Here is a 20,647-nt window from a genome sequence, read left to right on the forward strand (position 1 = left end):
GTATACTTTATGCAGTTTTGATTCACCTGTTGGTATGCTGTAGATATATAGAAATGTTACAGATGCTTGCTATGGTAGAATTGTTTTGAGTGGGTAAATATTTTAGATCCTATAGGCTCTAAATATTTAGATCATACACGCACATGTTGCTGAGTGAGAGAACAGCTGTAGTCAATGCTGAAACGATTCCTATAGAACTTCATTTACAAAAATGGGTAGCAAAGTGTATTTTGCCTGTGAGTTGTAGCTTGCCAACTCTTACCCTAAACTGTTGAGACTCCCAAAATTGAACCATTTTCTATATAAAGAGTCAGTTCTTCTCTTTGCTTTGACGTTAGTAGTAATAACTTCATTCTAGATATGAATGCCATAGACAGAGATTGTTCTGCACCTGTCCTGTGAGGAAAGAAGTTTACTAGGTGTAGAGAGTTTGCAGACTGATGCCACAGCTGCAATCTCCTAACCTAGGATTGGCTCATCACTCTTCAGCCTGGCTGGAGAGGACCTTGAACGTAGGGTCTTTTATATTTGCTCACTTCGTGCTTACATTCCAGCCTTTGGTTTATCTTTCTTTAGCTCCTTGTTAAGTCCTCACAGCATCTGTCTTTGTCATCATCCTTATCCTTCTGCACTGCAGTCTTCCTTTGATCTCACACCGCATCTTTTCAGCAAAGTTGAATGAGATCCTTAAACATGAGGCTTCTTTTGTTCTGTGATAGATCCCCTTTAAAGTGAGAATAAAAATGATAGTTTTCTTTACTATTCATAACTTTTGTAATTTCCAATTTAACATGAAGACTGATTAAATTTTTGTGCAATATTTGCCAAAATATTCAGGTTTAACTTCCTTTTCTATATTTTAAAGTTAGTGCAGACACTCAGCTCTAAATGGGGTGTCTCCATCAATTCCATCCCCTCAGAGCTCAGAAAACCTCTGGAAAAAAGAGTTTGAAAGAGTGTAAAGGCCAGAGGGAATGGAGAACACCAAGAATGCAAGGCCTCTAAATCACGATGAGCAAAGCTCTCATGAACTCACAGAGACTGAAGCAGCATACACAGGGCCTGCACAGGTCTGCCCCAGGTCGTGTGTGTGTGTGTGTGTGTGTGTGTGTGTGTGTGTGTGTATCATGGCGTCAGTTTAATGTTTTTATGGGACTCCTGAGTGTGTGAATGAGTGGGTCACTGATTCTTGTGCCGTCTATTGAATTCCTTTCCATCTGCTGCTTGTCTTGTCCATCTTGGATGTGCAGTTTTTTTTCTTACTATAATTTGTTATTATTTTAAAAATGAATGAAAACCTAGCTACTAGGGCAAAGGTTAACAACTGAACTGTCATTTATACCTTCTGGGAAAGGGAAAATCAGATTTTGTCAATAGAATACAGTGGGGATAGCAATCACTCCAGGCAGGTCTCATATTCAGGAGTCATTGGCCAACAAAAAGTGGACTCCACAGAGCTATGTGTGTGCCTGCTTTTATTTGGTTACAGTTTTGGCGGTTTCTTGTTTTGTTGGTTTTTTTTGGGAGGGGGTTATTTTTTTGTTGTTGTTGTTGTTTTGGGGAGATTATGATTTGAGCATTTCGTCATTTTTTGAGAAAGAACTTAAAGTTGAGTGAATATGGAGTGGGAGAAGATATAGAAGGGTTTGGGGGTGGAAAGAATGTGGTAAGACTATATTTAAATTTAAATTTTTTAAAAAATACTAAGAATATAATTTAAAAGGAAAAAAGTTTGTTCAGAGAAAAGAATGTTTTGAGATGTTTTCGAGACTCTTAGTTGAACTCTTAGTTCAAAAGTGAGTTGGGCAGGAAGAAGAGGTATCAAGAGTACTTACCACTCTGGAGAGGGCCTGGGATTTGATGGCTCACAAGCCTCTGTAAAGCCAGTTCCAGGAGATCCAGTGCCCTCTTCTGACCTCCACAAACACCAAGCACACATGTAGTGAACATACATACATACATGCAAGTAAACATTTGTACACATAAAAATAAATGATAAATTGTTTTTTAATGAGTTGGGAAGATGTACTTTGGGGCCTGTGTCTTAAAGTTACAGTCTTTTCATGGAACATCAACCCTAAATAGGGTTGAAAGATTGGAAGACTGTGGTGAAACAGTGTCTTCTGGTCACGACTGAACCTTTGTGTCCATGAACTTAAGTCGATGTGGTTCCTGCACAAGACTGGTACCAGAGAAAGAAGACAGCTAGTTCATCAATGTAAACGGGGAGGACTCAGTCTCACCCATCAGTGGGGAGGACTCAGTCTCATCTCACTAGTGTGGATGGGGAGGACTCAGTCTCACCTCATCAGCATGGACAGGGAGGACCCAGTCTTACCTCATCAGTGAGGACAGGGAGGACTCAGTCTCATCTCACTAGTGTGGACAGGGAGGACTCACAGTGTCACCTCACCAGTGTGGACAGGGAGGACTCACAGTGTCACCTCACCAGTGTGGATAGGGAGGACTCACAGTGTCACCTCACCAGTGTGGACAGGGAGGACTCACAGTGTCACCTCACCAGTGTGGATAGGGAGGACTCACAGTGTCACCTCACCAGTGTGGATAGGGAGGACTCACAGTGTCACCTCACCAGTGTGGATAGGGAGGACTCACAGTGTCACCTCACCAGTGTGGATAGGGAGGACTCACAGTGTCACCTCACCAGTGTGGATAGGGAGGACTCACAGTGTCACCTCACCAGTGTGGATAGGGAGGACTCACAGTGTCACCTCACCAGTGTGGATAGGGAGGACTCACAGTGTCACCTCACCAGTGTGGATAGGGAGGACTCACAGTGTCACCTCACCAGTGTGGATAGGGAGGACTCACAGTGTCACCTCACCAGTGTGGATAGGGAGGACTCACAGTGTCACCTCACCAGTGTGGATAGGGAGGACTCACAGTGTCACCTCACTAGTGTGGATAGGGAGGACTCACAGTGTCACCTCACCAGTGTGGATAGGGAGGACTCACAGTGTCACCTCACCAGTGTGGATAGGGAGGACTCACAGTGTCACCTCACCAGTGTGGATAGGGAGGACTCACAGTGTCACCTCACCAGTGTGGACAGAGAGAACTCAGTCTCACCTCATCAGCATGGATGGGGAGGACTCAGTCTCACCTCACCAGTGTAGACAGGGAGGACTCACAGTCTCACCACTGACTGAGGCGCTATTAGCAGTTGATAACTGCTGTGGGAGGGTCAGTTTTCTTTGAGTATTTGGCCCTGGTATGTTCCAGTGGCTGGCCCTGCACACATGCGCATCATACAGGCAGCTAATTTGATTTAGTAGATTAAAAATTAGAACTTAAAACTGGGAGTGGGGATGAAGTGGGGGAGGTCTTGAAGAAGTCGGAAAGAGGAGCAGGGGTGGGTATGATCAAGATATATCATGTACATGTATGAAATTTTCATAGAATAAAAACATACCTTAAAAAATTATAGTCTTTAAAGTAGATACCCAGTGATGGATATGCTTCCTCTAAGGCATAGCCTAGACAAGTTCAAATACTTTATCTCAAACTATTCCAAGAGAACATTACTGTCCCAGCCTGGGGCTGGGGAGCAGGTCTGAGTGATAGTGGTTTTCCAGGCTACTCTGGGCCAGGCTATTGAATGAGAGAAAGGAAGAATCTGACCCTATGCGTGTAAACCAAAAAAGGGCCTTGCATCTTGGTCATGTGTTATGGTCAGAACTGAGCTAAGTTTCTTTGTAGTTCTACAGTATCCACATGTCTCCTGCAGAGTGGGACCTTCTTAGAAGTCCTGGTCCTGGAAGGGAGCTGTCAAGACAGCACCCTAAGAAGTAGGAAGTGGGGTTTGGGCTTGGGCGTGAGGTTCCAAGAAGTAAATAAAAAGAGCTCTTGAAAACAAGCAAAGCTGGGTGTGGTGGTGCATAGTGCTAGCACGGGAGCAGAGGCGGGCAGACCTCTCTTTGAGGCCATTCAGGATTGCATAGCAAGTTCCAGAAGAGCCAGTGCTGCGAAATGAGACCCTGTCTCAAACAAAACTAGAAATAAACAGAATATATGTAGACTAAACAAAAACATGTAAGAAGGAACTGGTTTGAAGTCTAGGAGATAAATTATACTTATTGGAATTTTAAAGTCAATAAAGGAGATGAATTCCAAACTGGATACAAAGAATAAATTACTGAATTAGCACTGTTTGAAGAGTCTGTTCATTTATAGACACTGAACATCAGGCACTACTGTAAATTTATATAGTTTTAATCATCATAGGGAACCTGTTCATTCATTTCATAAATGTTATATTCACTTTGTATCAATCATTGTATTATTAACTTCATTATATATCGGTTATACCAAAACAACCTACATTTATCATCTCACACAGTTCTATGACTGGGGAATCTGGAGTGTTCCCGCTGGTTGTTTTGACTCTAAGGACACTCAAAGAAGGGAGATTGCAGCCAGGCTGTCTGCTGGGCTTCTGGGCTCACTCCCTGGGAACTAGCAGAACTCCTCTGCAGACATTGGCTCTCTGTTGTATTTGGTGGACTCGGCACTTTTGTTCTGTTGAAGCCTTAAACGGAGTAGCTGGTACATGAGAGAACAGTCTGCCTTACTCAGCCCACAGGTTTAAATGTTAATCTTGTCCAGAAAGCCCCACATAGAAACACCCAGCAGAGTGCTTGATCAAATAGCTGTGAACTCTGTGGCCCAGGCATCCAGTCACCAGTTATAGCCACTGCACACTCTTTGTTAAAAGAGAGTCCCTCCAAAGACAGGAAGTTGGCTCTGCATCTGAAAGGTAGGAGTCTAGATATGTATTTTTAAACCACTACAAACAATTGGGAGAGTCTAGTGTTCACTGAACAGAAGTTCCAGAATAAAGGAAGTGTCCAAAGTATTCCTGGGAGGGAAAATTACTATAAAGCAAATTTTTTTTAAACGGCCCAGTACTGTGATGAAAACAATTATGATGTTATTGTTAGTTGGGTGATATGGTTCAACTCGAAGTCAACCTGTCTCATATGGCCTGTCTACACACACACACACACACACACACACACACACACACACACTAAAAACTGAAAACTGTCTTTTACTTCTGACCATACAGCAGTCTAGCATGCTTGTGGATGTTTAATGGTCAGACATTTTCACAGCAGAGGATAGACGGGATTAAATGGCAGGAACATGACTAGAAAGTGCATGTTAGGTATGTTTCCGTCAGCATCTGCTACTGACAGGTGCTCAATGGTTGTTGGTATCCTTGTCAGCAGAGAGAATCCTTTGACATTAAAGTCACCAGCTCAGTCCTGATTTGGGGTGACTCTATTGGCAGTTCCATCAGACTACAGCTAATCGGTGAATGTCAGAGCTGCAGCTGCTCTTCAGGAGTGTCACCAGCCCCCTGTGGGGTGCTTCCTCTCCCCCCTCCCCCCCCCATCACTCTCTTGCTTTTACTCTATTGCTTTCTTGCTCTAGCTCTAGCTCTCTCTCAGTCCTCAAGTGCTTACCTGAGAAGTAAACTGATAGGCTGTGGGGAACATAGATGTCTTTAGAGTATGTAAAGCCATACTAAGTGATGGCTTACACGGGGACTGCTAATGATTACCTCGAAACCCAGCCAGTCAATGGTGCGAGCACCTGGGGACTCATTAAATGGCATCTGTGGACTCTGTAACCCAGGTTTTCATCTGGATTTCAGGAAAGGCAGTGACAGCCTTTAATGTCTAATTGACCTCTTCTCTTTGTTTCACGCTCATTCACTTTCTGCCTTTGCCTCTGATGTGGTCCCTGATGGCAGCAAACAGCACTGCTGAGCATCTTGAACTTCTGTGCAGAGCTCCAGCACCTCAGCCTGGGCAGCTGTGTGATGGTAAGTGCTTGGATATTCTTCATACCTAATGCCTTCTTATCTTTTTGCTACAGGGGTGAGCTTTACCTGGCCCACCCACCACATACATACCCGCATACTTTGTGTCCCACATTCAAACACTTCCCCTCCTCACATTGGAGGCTATGTCTTTGAATCACTCCCTTGGGTGGAGGGAGTGTTGTCTCAGGCTCATTACCTGTGTGGATCCTTTACAAAAGTGTTGGACATGTATCACACCCAGATGTTGGTGGCTTAGTGAGATTTCACAAAACTCAATTTAAGTCCTGCGATTAACTCTTAGAAGTTTGATAGATGATAGGTGTGTTGTGTTTCTGTGAGCGTCTTTACTTCTTTACCAGGCACAGTAAAAAGGCTGATGCCCTATATTAGGACTCAGTTGTGTTTTGGTTGTTCTTTTTAAAAATTTACTAGTCTGAAATTCAGATGCCTGATTCTTAGATTAGAAAACTTCTAAAGGCCTTCAACATATAAACTGTAGCTTTACTTGTCCTGGAAGAGGTAATGAGAAAATGTAAATTCATTGATCTAAACTATGTAGCTAAATGGCTTAAAAAGTATTCTGAGACTTAAAGGATAGTTGAACTGTTGGGATCTGCGTGTACACACCTACACAGGCAGAAGAGGAAGTGAGTCTTCCTGTGGACCAGCCCGTTATTATGTCTTCTGCTGCCTACCATCAAAGCAAATGTGGATCCCAGACCTGTCCAGCACTGCATCCACTTCGTTCCAGGCCTTCAATAAGCTGGCAGTCAGGGAAATCTGGAATCCTAGGCTTGGATACTAATTGGACTTTTTTGTCATTTAGCAATTGCTTCAAAAATGTCCAAAAATTGGACAATGGAGTCTAGACAAACCTTTTTATAATGACGTATGTAAGGTGCTTTCACATCTAGACTCAGTGCTTAGGTCTTATTAAAGTGCACGTATGGACCAAAACAGTCCCAGTTCCCAGAGACAATCTTGGGAGCCCAGTAGATTCTCGTTCTTCAAGTCAAATTCTTACTTTTGTGAGTCATTTCACAGACTTCTTTGGATCTCTTCTGTTGCTAATCTAGAGGAACCCAGTGACCCATGATGACAGTTTCTGTGACAACAGATCAGGTGCTTTGCTCTTTACAGATTGCTAGGCTGCCCCACTAAGATCAGTAAGGACCCTATTTCATTTCACTCTGAGTATTCTCTTCTGTTTGTTATTCCTACCCCTTTCTTAAATTGGAGCATTATCCTCTGGGAAAGCAGGCCTCTGGCCACAGCTTGAGTCAGAATTTTTGTGATGGAGTATATACATAAATATTTATAGTTAAAATACTGTATTTTAATTCAGTATTTCCCAAAATTGATCTGTGGAAAATTAGCCCTGAAGAATATTCAATTATAAAAGTTTACATATGGTTAGAACAGAGCAGGGATTCCTGATGAACATTAGGGAATGATTCTGGTGTCTCTTCCCTTTGGGGTGCTAACGTAGCATTGTTCCCTACAAAGTTTGCCTTTGCTTAACCCCTGCCTTCCAGCCTTCATCAATATGGAACTGCTTTCCCATACTACATAGATTAGAGCGTAGCACACGGTAGCAATGGAGCCTGCCAGTAAACAGGCTGTTTTCACAATAAAGTGTGTGATTACTGTGAGATGCTGCTACAGTGGCCCATCCTCCTAACAGTCTAGGCCCTCTTTTGGTTGTTAGCACTCTTTGGAAACTCTCAGTTGTCCTGCAATTTGTGAGGAGAAAAAAAACTATTATTTTGAGTAGATGATTAGTTCTTTAAAGTTTTGAGAGTTTGTTTTATTTTTAGTTTTATTTATTTTACATATTTATTACATTAGTTTAAATCCCATGGAGCACAGTTTCACATGAACTCATGTCCAGCAACTTTGTCAGGAAGGTTGTTTGCAGAATTTGACAAGAACTGTATTCCTGTTTCCAGATTACTATGGTTTTGCTTGGTTTGCCAACAGGTTTTCTGCTGTATCGTTCTGATGTGCGTAAGCACACCTCTTCCCAAGAAGAGCCCAGCTCTATTTCAGGATAAACAGCATCAACTCTTGGAGTTGTTGTCTGCCCCTTTCTCTTTGGAAATGAGCTTATAGCCAGCACTACATAGAAGCCACGTTCCCAGCATACCCCCAGAGGCTCCAGGACACCATTCATATAAAGCCAGCTTTACATCTTAGAATCTATTGTAATGGAAAACAATGCCATGTAGGTAATAAAGCCTCATAGCAATCTGAAGCTTGCTTTAATAGTTTATTTCAATCTTTAATCTTTAAAAATCTTTTGGCAAATTTGCAAGCATACTGATTAAAATTGGGTAAAACTTTCCAATGACTGCTTCTACAAGACTGTTTATTTCTCTTCCTTGTAAGTGGAGTATAGGAAGTAAACAAGCCTGGCTGGTTTTCCAGCTTGACTCCTCATTCCTCGCAGATCTAGACTTTACTCTTGAAGACTGCATTGCACATTTGACCTCAGTGTTAGGGATAGGGCTCTGGCCATCCCATTTCCATGCCAAACTGTAAGGAAGGAACAAAGGCACAGTACTTTCCCTTAAGGACTTTTTGTAGAAGTATCGTACCTTTTCAGACTACTTCATACTATCCAGAACTCAATCACATGGCACACTTTGTAGCAGGGGAAGCTAAGAAATATAGTCTATGTTCTGAGTAGTCATGAGCAGGCAGAATTTAGAATAAAAGTAAACGCTTCAGTGAATGGACTTGCGTCTACTTTCTACCCCGTGGGTACCAGAAGAGGAACTGTGTAAAAAGAGAGCATACGTAATGCCCTGAGAACACTGCATTCATTGGTAGGTTCTGCTGCTGTGCTGTCCGGTCCGTTAGCTCATAGCCGGTTGGAAATACACTCGTTTCAATTTTTGTATGATACAAGTGTAAGATACCTGCCCAATTTTGAAGTTTTAATATCAAAAATGTGAACTATTACAATATCTTCATGTTGTGTCTAAACTCTTTTCAATTATTTTATAATTTGGAAAAAGTTGTAATTATTAAGAATGGATCTTTTGCCATCTCCTTAATCAAAATTTCAGGGAGCCATATGTTTCTCACTACCCTGATGTAGCTATTTTTCAGTAAGTTCAAAATAAAAATATATTGCACACTAGTTAAAAAAATAGGTTGCTTTCAATTTAGCAAAAATAAACAGTTAGATTGTTATTTTTTCTGCCTTGAGTTTTGTTTTCCTTGTTTGTTTAATGATGCTGTGAAAAGTTTACACCCAGAACTGTTGTAGGATTTCCCTCTTTGTGGTCTGCTGGTAGAGACTCATTCGGCATGTGAGTGAGTGCCCCAAGGCAGAATCAGCACCGTCATATCATGGATGTCAGAAAGGTCGATTCTTCTTTAAAGATACTAATTGGATGTCTGTTGCTGTTTTTGTTGTTTTACTCTTAGGCTCTTTTGGGGGTTTACCACCCGTCTTCCACAGAGACTTATTCCTTATGAATGCCTGGCCTTAGCTTGACTTGTTCCTAACCAGCTTTTCTTAAATTATTCCATCTACCTTTTGCCTCTGAGTTTTTATCTTGCTCTATTCCCTTATCTCTTTCTTTACTGCTTACTCCATGGCCTGTTGTGTAGCTGAGTCTCTGGCCCCTGGTGTCCTCTCCTTCTCCTTTTCATGTTCCTCCATCCTCTCTTCCCAGATGTCTCCTCCTATTTATTCTCATTGCTTGCCAACCCTATTTATCCTTTCTCCTGCCTGGCTATTCATTCAGCTCTTTATTAGACCATCAGAGGTTTTAGAAAGGCATAGTATCACAGCTTCACAGAGTTAACAAATGCAGCATAAAAGAATGCAACACACCTTTACATCACTGAAAAATGTTCAACAGCAAAAACAAAAGTAATGCACCTTCAACTAATATTCTGCAAAGATGTACTAATTTTGCAGGTGAACTCACTTGTAGAGATGGTGATGTTCCCCCGACCTGTTTGTTGTGGACTTTGAGTCCCCCAGACGCACTTGCTTAGTTAGACCAGAACCTTAGAGGACACCTGTTGTGTCAGTCTTTAGTCCCTACTCAGAAACATAGCCCCAGATCTGTTCGGTGTCCTCTTCATCAAGGACCCTGAGATGTCACATTGAACTTTCTCAGTCCACTCAGGAATTTTTCCTCCTCCATTCTCACCTACCATGGGCCATCTCCATCCTTCAGAAGCCAGAAAGGGATTTGCTCGAGTGTCAGTCATATACCTTTCCTTAACTTGAAATACTCCTTTTCTTCTCAGTGTATAAAATAAAAATCCAGCTCCTTCATAGCTAAATCTCCAGGCCCTGCTTAGCTCTGCTCTCTCCATAGCCTGTCTCTCTCACTGTTCTCATTCAGTCCCATGGCTGTTCCTTGGATGTGCCTACTCATCCCTGGAGAACTGTTCCCACCCTCAACTGATACCCTCTGAGGTTCCTACATCGCTCTGCTTTATTACATCACACTTGTCATCACTGAATTGTTTCCCCCCATTTATTTGTCTCCGTGTCTTTCTAAAACTGTAAGCAAAATATTTCAGGGATGGGGGCAGTTATTTTTGTTCCTGGCATCTGGGGAGGTCTATCATAGTGACTGTGTGTGTATATATATATATTTGTTTGTTTAAAATGAATACATAAATGACCCAAAAGAAAAAGTCATTATAAAATACTATTTTGTTTCCTTCTGACTTCTGGTGGTAACTTTGATACCTGATTATAATGAAGTCACATGACCTCCTTGAAAGCACCTCTTTAAAGAAACATTAAAGCACAGAAAGCACAAGGGTGGAAATGTGTAATCCTTGGTTACTAGATGCCTATCCTTTATCATGAGTAAGTACTGGGGACCTCTAGTGATTAGCATACTGTAGTCTAAAGCCCTTTTCTGTTGCACGTTCAGTCTATAAATCCTTACTGAGCCCCAAACTACCATCCTACTTATTACTCTCAGCATTTCCACACAGTTTAGAAACTACCAAAGTATACATGTTTGTCAGGGAGAGATGAAGTACCCATCTGCGTACACTAATCATATGTAAAGTAGAAGAAACTAGGCCCTGTCAACAGATAGCTGTGACAGTGTTAAAATGGTAGGCAGAAAAAATATGACTTGTTCATGAGAGACTGAGGGCTGCTGTGGAATTTAATTCATTAATATTCTCTCTAGTTCTGTTAATTGGGTTTTTAGGTGATTTTTGTCTATATGAGTGTGCTCATGTCTGTGAAGAAGTGTATGCACATACATGTATACACTGACAGTCATTGCTTTTTGATTTTTTCCATTCTTTTTTCTTTTAGATTTTATTTAAATAACAATTTTTTTCATTTATTTTACATACCAACCAGTTTTCCCACCCTCCTCTCCTCCTGTCCCCTTCCCTTTCCCATTGTGCCCCCCCCCATCCACTCTTTCTCGGTCTCCCATAGGCTTGCACAAATGGTGGCACATCAAATTGGGGCAGAAGTGAGCTCCTCCCCTTAGTCAAGGTAATTCAGCATGGGGTACACGTTACCAAAAGTCAGCTAAGCTCCAGGGAGAGGTTCTGCTCTCACTCTTAGAAGCCCTACTAAGAGACCAAGCTACATGATTGTCACACACCTGTAGAAGGCCTAGGTTGGTCCCATGCAGGCTCCCCAACTATTGGTCCAGCATCCATGAGCTCCCATGAGCTCAGGTCAGCTGCCTCTGTGGGTTCCTCCCCCATCATTACCCCCCTGATTCATATAGTCCCTCCTCCCTTTCTTCCATAAGACTCTTGTAGCTCAACCTAGTGCTTGTCTGTGGATCTTTGCCTCTGCTTCCATCAGTTACTGGATAGAGTATCTCTGGGGACAGTTAGGGAAGTCACCAATCTGTTCACCATAGATCCGTAATTAAGGCACTTTCTCCACTATTACTAGGAGTCTTAATTGTGGTCATCCTTGTGGGTTCTTAGAGTTTTCCCTAACCCCAAAATGCCCAACCCCAATCAGGACGTCTCTTTTATTACCAGAGGTCATTATTAACCAGAGGTTAATGTGGACATCTTACTTTATTTTTGAGGCACGGTCTCTTACTAAACCTAGAACTCACCTGTTTGGCTAAATTACCCGGCCGTCAAGCCCCAGTATTTTCCCATTTCTTCTTTCTCCAGTGTTGTGATTACAAGTGTATACTCCACACCTAGATTTTACATAATGCTAGGGATTACACTCAGGTCCTCATGATCACATGCCAGGCACTTTATCAGATGACCAGCTGCCCAGCTCACTACTCATGCTTTTTGAAGTATTGGGAGATGTAGGATGAGTAAACAAATGTTAGCAAGGACATAGGTGTGTTTACTTGAAAGCAACAATAAGAGATGATTAAGAATGTCCTAAAGAGCTGGACAGTGGTAACTCATGCGTTTAATCACAGCACATGGGAGGCAGAGGCAGGCAAATCTCTGAGTTCAAGGCTAGTATGGTCTACAGAATGAGTTTCTTGACAGTCAGTGCTACACAAAGAAACCCTGTCTCGAAAAACAGGGGGAAAAAAGAAGAAGAATGTTTTAAGCTGTTTATATTCCTGCATGTGACATATAAAGAACTGGAACTGTTTGATTTCCAGATTGAAGATTATGATGTGATAGCCAGCATGATAGGAGCCAAGTGTAAAAACCTCCGGACCCTGGATCTGTGGAGATGCAAGAATTTTACAGAGAACGGGATAGCAGAGTTGGCTTCTGGGTGTGTGCTTCTCGAGGAACTGGACCTTGGCTGGTGTCCCACCCTTCAGAGCAGCACTGGGTGCTTCGCCAGACTGGCGCGTCAGCTCCCCAACTTGCAGAAACTCTTTCTCACAGCTAACAGGTCTGTGTGTGACACAGACATAGAAGAGCTGGCATCCAACTGTACCAGATTACAGCAACTGGACATATTAGGTAAGGGTGCAATATGTAAATATTTTTAAGTTTGTATACAAAATAATGGGTTTTGTTATGGAATTTTCATATCCATTCACCAATTTACTTTATTCTTACTCATTCTCATCTCCCCAAAGCCCTTCATTACACCATAGCTCCCTTTCTGGCTCTTACCTTCCCCCAGATTGTACCTGCTTTTACCTTTATGTCAAATGTGTTCCACCACCCTTATTTTCCCTGCTCTCCTCTCTTAAACTCTCTACTACTCCTTTCACAGTCTCCTCTCTACTGTCCTAAGAATTTCTGATTAAACATACACAAGAATGCGTGAATGTAAATCTAATGTACACATATGAGAGAGAACCAGTGGTATGTAGTTTTTATTTCATTTAACATAATTATCTTTAAAGACTTCCATTTCGTGCAAGTGTCATGATTTCATTTTTCTTCATAACTGAAGAAAATTACATGTGTTTACCAGAATTTCTTCCTCCCTTTGTATATTGATGGACATCTAGGCTGGTTGCAGTCACTACTGTGAACAGTGCAGTGATAAACATAGAGATGAAAGTATCACTCTGGTGTGTTGACTTGAGTCTGTCAGATGTGTACATAGGAGTAGTGTAGTTGGGTCGTGTGTTGCTTCTGTTTTTAGCTTTTTGAGGGACCTCAGCACTGACTTTCATAGTGGCTGTACCAGTTTACAGTCTCACCCACAGACTTTCTTTCCCCACATCCTCATCAACATTTACTGTCATGTGTTGACATGTTTGCTTGATGGTAACCATTCTTCAGGAGCTGGGGATGGAGTGGACACACTCTCAAAGAAGTTCCCATGTGCATTTTCTTGATGGTTAAAGATGTTTAACACTTTTTCAGGAATGTAGTTGAGGCTGTCTGCAGTTCATTAGTACACTGACTGGTTAGATGGCTTCCTCTTTTGGTGTTCCTTGCGGATTTCTTCATATAGGTTTCAATCTCGTTTCCAGCATGCAGTTGGCAAGGGTTTTTTTTTTTTTTTTCACCATTCTGTAAGTTGTCTCTTTAGTGATTATTTCATCTGTTGTGCTGAAGTTTTTTAATCCTGTCTGTCAGTCTTGGTATAATTTTCTATGATTGGAGTTTTTTCAGAAAGTCCTTGTTTATTGGAGTGTTTTCCCTTAGCCCTTCCAGAGGCCTTTCATTTAAGGTTTTGATCCAGTCTGAATTGATATTTTTGTAGAGAATAAGAGATAGGGATCTAGTTTCATTCTTCTACAGGTGGATAGCTAGATTTCCTTAATGAAGAGTGTTCTTTCTCATGTATGTTTTTGACATCTGTGACAAAAATAATGTGGATTTATTTAATAAGTATTCTGCCACATTGGTCATTGTCCTGTTTGCTTTCTACTACTATGATAATACTACAACAGAAACAACTTGGGAGGAAAGGGTATTTAATCTTGTAACTTGCAGATCATAGTCTGCTGCTGAGGGATGTCAGGACAGGAGTTCATGCGGGGCCATGGAGGCCTGAACTGGAGCAGAGACTATTGACGCATGCTGCTTACTTGCTCTTTCCTTGTGGCTTTCTTATAAAACCCAAGACCACCTGCCCAGAAGTGGCACTGCCCACAGGGAGCTTGGGCCCTTCTCCCAAAGACTTTCTTACAAGTCAGTCAGAAGGAGGCAATCCTCAGTTGACATTTCTGCCATCCAGATATGTCTAGGTTTGTGTCAAGTTGACAAAAACCAACACAGTCTGTGTATCTGTTTTTGTACTAGTACCATGCCAGCTTGTTACTGTCACTCTATAGTAAACAGTTTGAGGTTACCAAACATTGCTCTTTTCCTTACTTAGGATTGCCTGAGCTGTTTTTCAGGGTTCTGGTATGTTGTGCTTTAAGTTCTGTTTGGTTATAGAAATTTGAGAAAAAAAATTTCTGGAGTTCTTCAGTGACTCTATTCATCATTCAAAAGTATATTTTTCAGCCACCAAGAATTTTTATAGATTCTCTTCTGTTGATTCCAGTTATTTCACTGTGATGAGGTGGGAAGTTATTTCAAGCCATGGGTATTTGTTAACACTTGCTCTGCGAGCTAGAATGTGACTACCTCTACATGATTCCATGGACTGATAAGAAAACTATTTCACTGCTTCTGGTTGGAAGAGTCTGAAGACATTTGCTAAATCTAATTGATCTGCCAGATAGTTTAACTCTGAAATTTCTTTCTTGATTTTTAATTTGGCCTAATTAAAGATAAGAGGGGGATATTGAAGTCACCTAGTGTTACTATAATGGGTACCTGCCATATTTTCTTATGCCCATTAGTGCTTATTTTATGAAATCATAAGTTCTAACATTTGGTACAAATATTTTTGCATATATATTGTTATTGATGTATGTTCAAAGTTATTAATATGCAGTGGGCTATATTTATTCTGGATAGTTTTCATTTGAAGTCTACTTTGTTAGATATCAGAATGGTTATACCAGCTTGATTTTGGCTTTTGTTTGCTTGATAGACTGACTCTTTCCTTTGACTCTCAGTCTATGGATGTCTTTCCCAGTGAGGGGTGTTTCTTGAGCACAGCAGACAGTTGGAGCTAGTGTTTTAGTTTAGTCAGCCAGCCAGTCTGTGTCTCTTCATTGGTGAGGTGAGACTAGTTACCTTTAAGTAACTTGATTAGTGAGAGGTGCTTACTAAGTCCTGTCATTTGATTGGTTGTCTCCTGGTTGGTTGGGTAATTATCTGTTCTTTTTTTTCTTCTCTATTAGTATTGGGGGATTTTTATTGTTGTTGGACATGATGAATTTCTTCCATAAATTTTTTATAAAGTCTGCCTCTTTGACCTAACACCTAATTGTTGACCTTTTGCAAGGAAGCTAAATCAACTTGTAATAAACAGTTGTCCTGATAAGACTGCTTGGTAGAAAGTAAGATGGGTGGATACATTGGCCTAGGGAGAGAGACAGAGACAGGGAGAATATAATGGTGAGTCGAGCAACATAACCCAAAGCTTTACATGCTCTAAATAGCAAGTTTGAGTCCAGTCAGAGCGTAAGATTTACATGAGTTGTATTCTCCAGTTTTATTAAGAACAGAAATTGAATCAGTTTGTAAAATGAATTCAAGTTAGAGTTGAAAAGGTTTTAATGTTAAACTCTTGTTTTAAAAAAAAAGTCGGCAATCTCTGCCTGTGGCGATTCTAGTTTTTGAATTGTTCTACCATAAGATAGATCTGTTGATAATTCTTCAGAATCCTGGAATTCTATGTGTCTTCACTGAATTCATCGGCAAGCAACCCATGCAGAGGTGCCAGTGGTGCTACCATTATTGCCCATACATCATCACAGAATACATGAACTGTCTTTGGCACTATGTCAGTACTCATAATAACGGGTCTCAATTTTTATAGAGTACTTGCATATCCTTTCCTCTTTACCTAATATTCATCAAAGGAAAAACCTGAAGATTTTCAGCATCTGGGTTTGGTTTGGGCTAAAGTTTCTCCATGTCCACATCTATGATACATTAGTGCTTGTATTGTTGCATATGGTTGATTCTAAGTAATTTTAAGCAGGGAATCATACATAATTAACACACTTTGAACAAAATGCTTCATTTGTGTTATATTTTACCTGATCTATTGGAGTTGGATTGTTATCTTCCATAGCTGAAGCCCAGCTTTTACTATGAGACAGAACAAAGCCTCAGACTGGGATGTTGGTTCTGTCATCAGGACTCTGTGCTTCAGTTCAGGAGGCTCATGCCCACCAACCTTCCTGGTTCTGTCTCTGTCTGTCTGTCTGTCTGTCTGTCTCTCTCTCTCTCTCTCTCTAAAAAGCTAAAGAACAAGAATAAAAACAAAATTTAAAACAAATAACCAAACCACTAATAAGATTAAAAAGCAAACAAACAAAAAATGAAACCAAACATCCATGGAGTCTGTTTTATGTCGGCCATCAGCTCCTTGGCTTGGTGCCTGCTCTGGACTGTGGTTGATATACCCAGTGGATGCTGTGTTAGAGAAAACTGATTTCTTTTGCCAGTAGTTATCAGTTGTACTCAACTTCTTGGTTAAAGTGGAGCCTGTGTCCTCTTCTCGCTCTTGGTGCTGGACCCCATCTGGCTTGGACCTGTGAAGGTCTTGTGTGCTGCCAATCTTTGGCTGGCCTACATGCTCCTCCTATCCCTGTCCCCTGCACTGCCCTAGACCAGTGTTTATTCACAGTGACTTCCGTACATGCTTCCCTCCTGGTGAAGCTTGTTCTTTTCTCATCAAAGCTATTCCTGCTTTTCTGTATACACAACCAAGCATCGCAGTGCCAGTCCAGCTCTCTGTGTCTTAGGGAACTTGTCCTTATGGAGAATAGAGGCCGTTCTGAATCCCAGGGGTAATCTGGGCAGGTTTAACTTGGGACCAGGTACGGATAGGTGGCAGGAAGTGCCTTATAATTACAGCATGGGAATCCATGAGAGTAAGGTGTGTAGAAAGGAGTTACATGAAATGAGGTTCGTGTTTTCCTGGTCTGGGTTTATAGATTAGTATAGAGCCCTTGTTCAGTGTACACAAGGCTCTGGATTTAATCCCCAACACTACAGAAAACAAACAGAAAAAAAGACAAACCCAGATCCTAATGCCTTTGTCAGTAAACGTCCTTATGTATTATGACAGTGATTGCTTCTCCCAGAAAAGCTATAATTAAAACAGAATGTGTTTTATAAAGAGCATTTCATAGACCCTTATAATATTTGATATCTATTAAGTGCCTATCGTGTACTAGATGTTTTTCATAATTTATTAAATTTAGCTTCCAATTGGATATACTATAATCACTGCAAATTTAACACAGGCAGAAGTCACTTGTCGTCCTTCATCTGTCTTCCAGCCGCCCACTAGAGGACAGCAAGTTGTGCTGTGTTTGTTTTATGCCCTGGTCAGTAGCTCCCTAAGGCAGATGCATTACTTTCCCTTCCAAACCTAAACTAGATGCTCAAGTTCGCTTTGGTAGCTGCTGCTAAGCTGTAATCGAAGGGGAATCATCAGCTTTGCTGGATAACGGGCGGCATATGGATCGCCCATGAGTTAAGTTAGGTGAGATATGGGTAGCCTTTCTGCACTGGGGCAGTGATGCAGGGAAGTGAGGGGGGAGTGGGGCAGTGTTGACATAGGAATGGTAGAGAGTTGACAAGGTTGAGGTTCTCATTGCCAAATTGTCTGAGAATAGTCAGGTTTTCTTTTGTTAAGCAAAATTGTTTAATATAAAAGTATTTTGTTTTTAAAATGATTTAAAAGTTTGCTTATTTTATGTAAGCTTATATTTTGTATATTTTCTATAAGCTTAGAAGCAGAGGAACTCATTATTAGCACGTTTTTTTTTTTTTGATGCTTTGTTTTCTTAAACAGGAACAAGAATGGTGAGTCCAGCATCGCTGAGAAAGCTCCTGGAGTCCTGCAAAGATCTTTCCCTCCTTGACGTGTCCTTCTGTTCTCAGATTGACAACAGGGCAGTGTTGGAACTCAATGCCAGCTTTCCAAAAGTATTCATAAAAAAGAGCTTTACCCAGTGACTTCATACCTGTTCTGTCATTAAATCAACATGCTTCGGGGAGGTTTTATTTGAGAGATGACTTTGGTATTTTATATAATATTGAGAATGAAGACATTTGTAAATTTAAAGGAAAATGTAAAATTAACCGTTAAATCAAGTTAAAATATACAGAATGTTCTTTAGAATATCACAGGCACTTTTTTTTAGAAATATGTGACTTGCTGATGTTCTTTCCCATTATGTTGGTCAATGCTATGCTTTAATCAATAATTGTATGTAAAAGGAATAATATGGAAATACTCTAATTTATTTTAAAGGAATACATTGAACAATAAAATAATCAAAATATTTATGAAAATAAAGTGATTTTACACATCTCCTCATTGTAAAGAGTCTTTATTAGACCTTCTGACCTGGCAAGTGTTTTGTTTGCCGGATACAAAATTGGGAGAGCCAGTTATGTAGGCGGAGACTGCTCATTCATTTCCCACCCACCCAGACCCGAAATAATCACACAGAAACTGTATTAATTAAAACATTGCTTGGCCTATTAGCTTATGCATATTCGTAGCTAGCTCTTATATTTTAAATTAACCCATTTCTATTATCCTTTGTATTGCCATGTGGTTGTGGCATACACAGGGTTCTGTCCAGCATCCAGCGTCTGTCTCCTGCAGGGGCTACATGGTGTCTCTCTCACTCTGCCTACTCTCTCTTTATATATATATCTCTTCCAGCCTGGCTATATTCTGTTAAGTCATTGGCTAAAAGCAGCTTCTTTATTAACCAATGGTATTCACAGCATACAGAGGGGAATCCCATATCACAGTTAAAAGTATAGGCACTGAGAATATAGCTCAGAGTCACCTAGTACCAAAGCACCAAAAAATTAAGTGAAAAATTTCAATTGGGAATAGTTGCTTTTGTCCAGACTGTTGTTTGTAAATATAACTGGTTGTTTGTTGTTGTTTGGTTGTTTATTTTGAGACCTGTGTAACCCAGGCTAGCCTCAAATCCAACATCATAAGCTTCTTATGAGACTGTTTAAAGCTAATAAATTGTGCAGCTGGAAAATCAGGGCTTTTCCCATTTCTGTCTTTATCTTTCTTTGACTGCTGGCTGTATGAGAACGGGCATATCCTAGTACCAGGGGTAAACTGCTAACTGAAGTCATTCTCCAGCTGCTGAGCAGATGCCCTATGAATCTTCCTTCGAGGCTTAAGGCTGCTCAGTTACATGCATGACAACATATGTGAATTTCACGTGAGGCTGCTCAGTTACATATATGACAACATATGTGGGCTTCACTTTAGGCTGCTCAGTTGCATATATGTGAATTTCACGTGAAGCTGCTCAGTTACATGTATGACTACATATATGTAAACCTCACTTAAAGCTGCTTCAATTACATGTCTAACAACAAATATGTGGACTTCAGTTAAGGCTGTTCGATTACATGTATAACAGCATATATGTGGACTTCATTTAAGGCTGTTCGGCTACATGTGTATATATGTGGGTTTCGCCTAAGACTGCTCAGTTACCTGTATGACAGTTTATAGTGGATTGCATCTATACGTTTTCTATGATTCAAAACTTAAATAAATTCAACTGCAGTTCAGGGTCAGAAGGAGAGGGAAAAATTGTTACATAATGAATTGATTGAATTTTCCTCCTTTGGTAGACAAAAAGGCTTCGTGGCAGTCAGGTGTCGGGCCCTATTAACCCTGTAGTGTAGCCGAGTTTTCTCCTCAATGCAGAAATGGGATATTCCAACACCCATGTGTCCTCCTGCAGTAATCCTGTAAATCTGTACTGTCTGATTACCTGTTTAATTGTATTTTAGTTTAAACTGCTGCCTCTCAGTTTGCACGGTCTACACCTCAGTTACGCATTAGGTGAATGTGGCCAGCTAGTAGCTACCATGTTGGGCATGGGATGTACAACATTCTTATCATTGCAGAAAGCTTTTGGACAGCAATAACTGAAAAATTTTTTCATAGTATAATTCATTTACAACTTTCACTAGTACATATATAAGGGCACTTTTTCTCACAAAGGTGTTAAACTAGGAAATTTATACATAAGCAAATGGAAGGCTTTCAGCATATATGTATTTAACAAGTAATGTATGTACTTTTGAGTTGTCACATTTTAAAAGTGTGAACATCGTACATTACTATTACTGTGTTTATTCTTATTTAGACTATAAAGAATGTAATATGAAATTTAAAGTAGTAAAAGATTAGCACAGTCTGTCCACTGAAAAGAGGGCTGTGAGAATTACCATTCTGATGAGACTGCAGTATGCTCTGCCCGCTCTTCCTATTTGATGGAAACAGCATGGTGGGAACAGGCT

The 20,647-nt window shown here is 40.8% G+C and overlaps 1 protein-coding gene across 2 annotated transcripts in view; it reads left to right on the forward strand.

Moving 5' to 3' along the window:
- The window catches only part of Fbxl4 (F-box and leucine rich repeat protein 4), a 74,147-nt gene extending 55,482 nt beyond the window's left edge, over window positions 1-18,665 (forward strand). The window contains exons 7-9 of one of the 2 annotated variants that reach the window (XM_050144950.1): window positions 5,780-5,851; window positions 12,457-12,769; window positions 18,144-18,665. In XM_050144950.1, the coding sequence (XP_050000907.1) occupies window positions 5,780-5,851; window positions 12,457-12,769; window positions 18,144-18,307 (549 nt within the window). In that variant the 3' untranslated portion in view covers window positions 18,308-18,665. The remainder of the gene's footprint in view (window positions 1-5,779; window positions 5,852-12,456; window positions 12,770-18,143) is intronic. The other variant, XM_050144951.1, reaches the window with a different exon arrangement.
- The last annotated feature ends 1,982 nt before the right edge of the window (window positions 18,666-20,647 follow it).

The sequence above is a fragment of the Alexandromys fortis genome, unplaced genomic scaffold, assembly GCF_014885135.2.
Source record: "Alexandromys fortis isolate MF-2015 unplaced genomic scaffold, M_Fortis_MF-2015_v1.1 scaffold_2_1_26212458, whole genome shotgun sequence".
Lineage (NCBI taxonomy): Eukaryota > Metazoa > Chordata > Mammalia > Rodentia > Cricetidae > Alexandromys > Alexandromys fortis.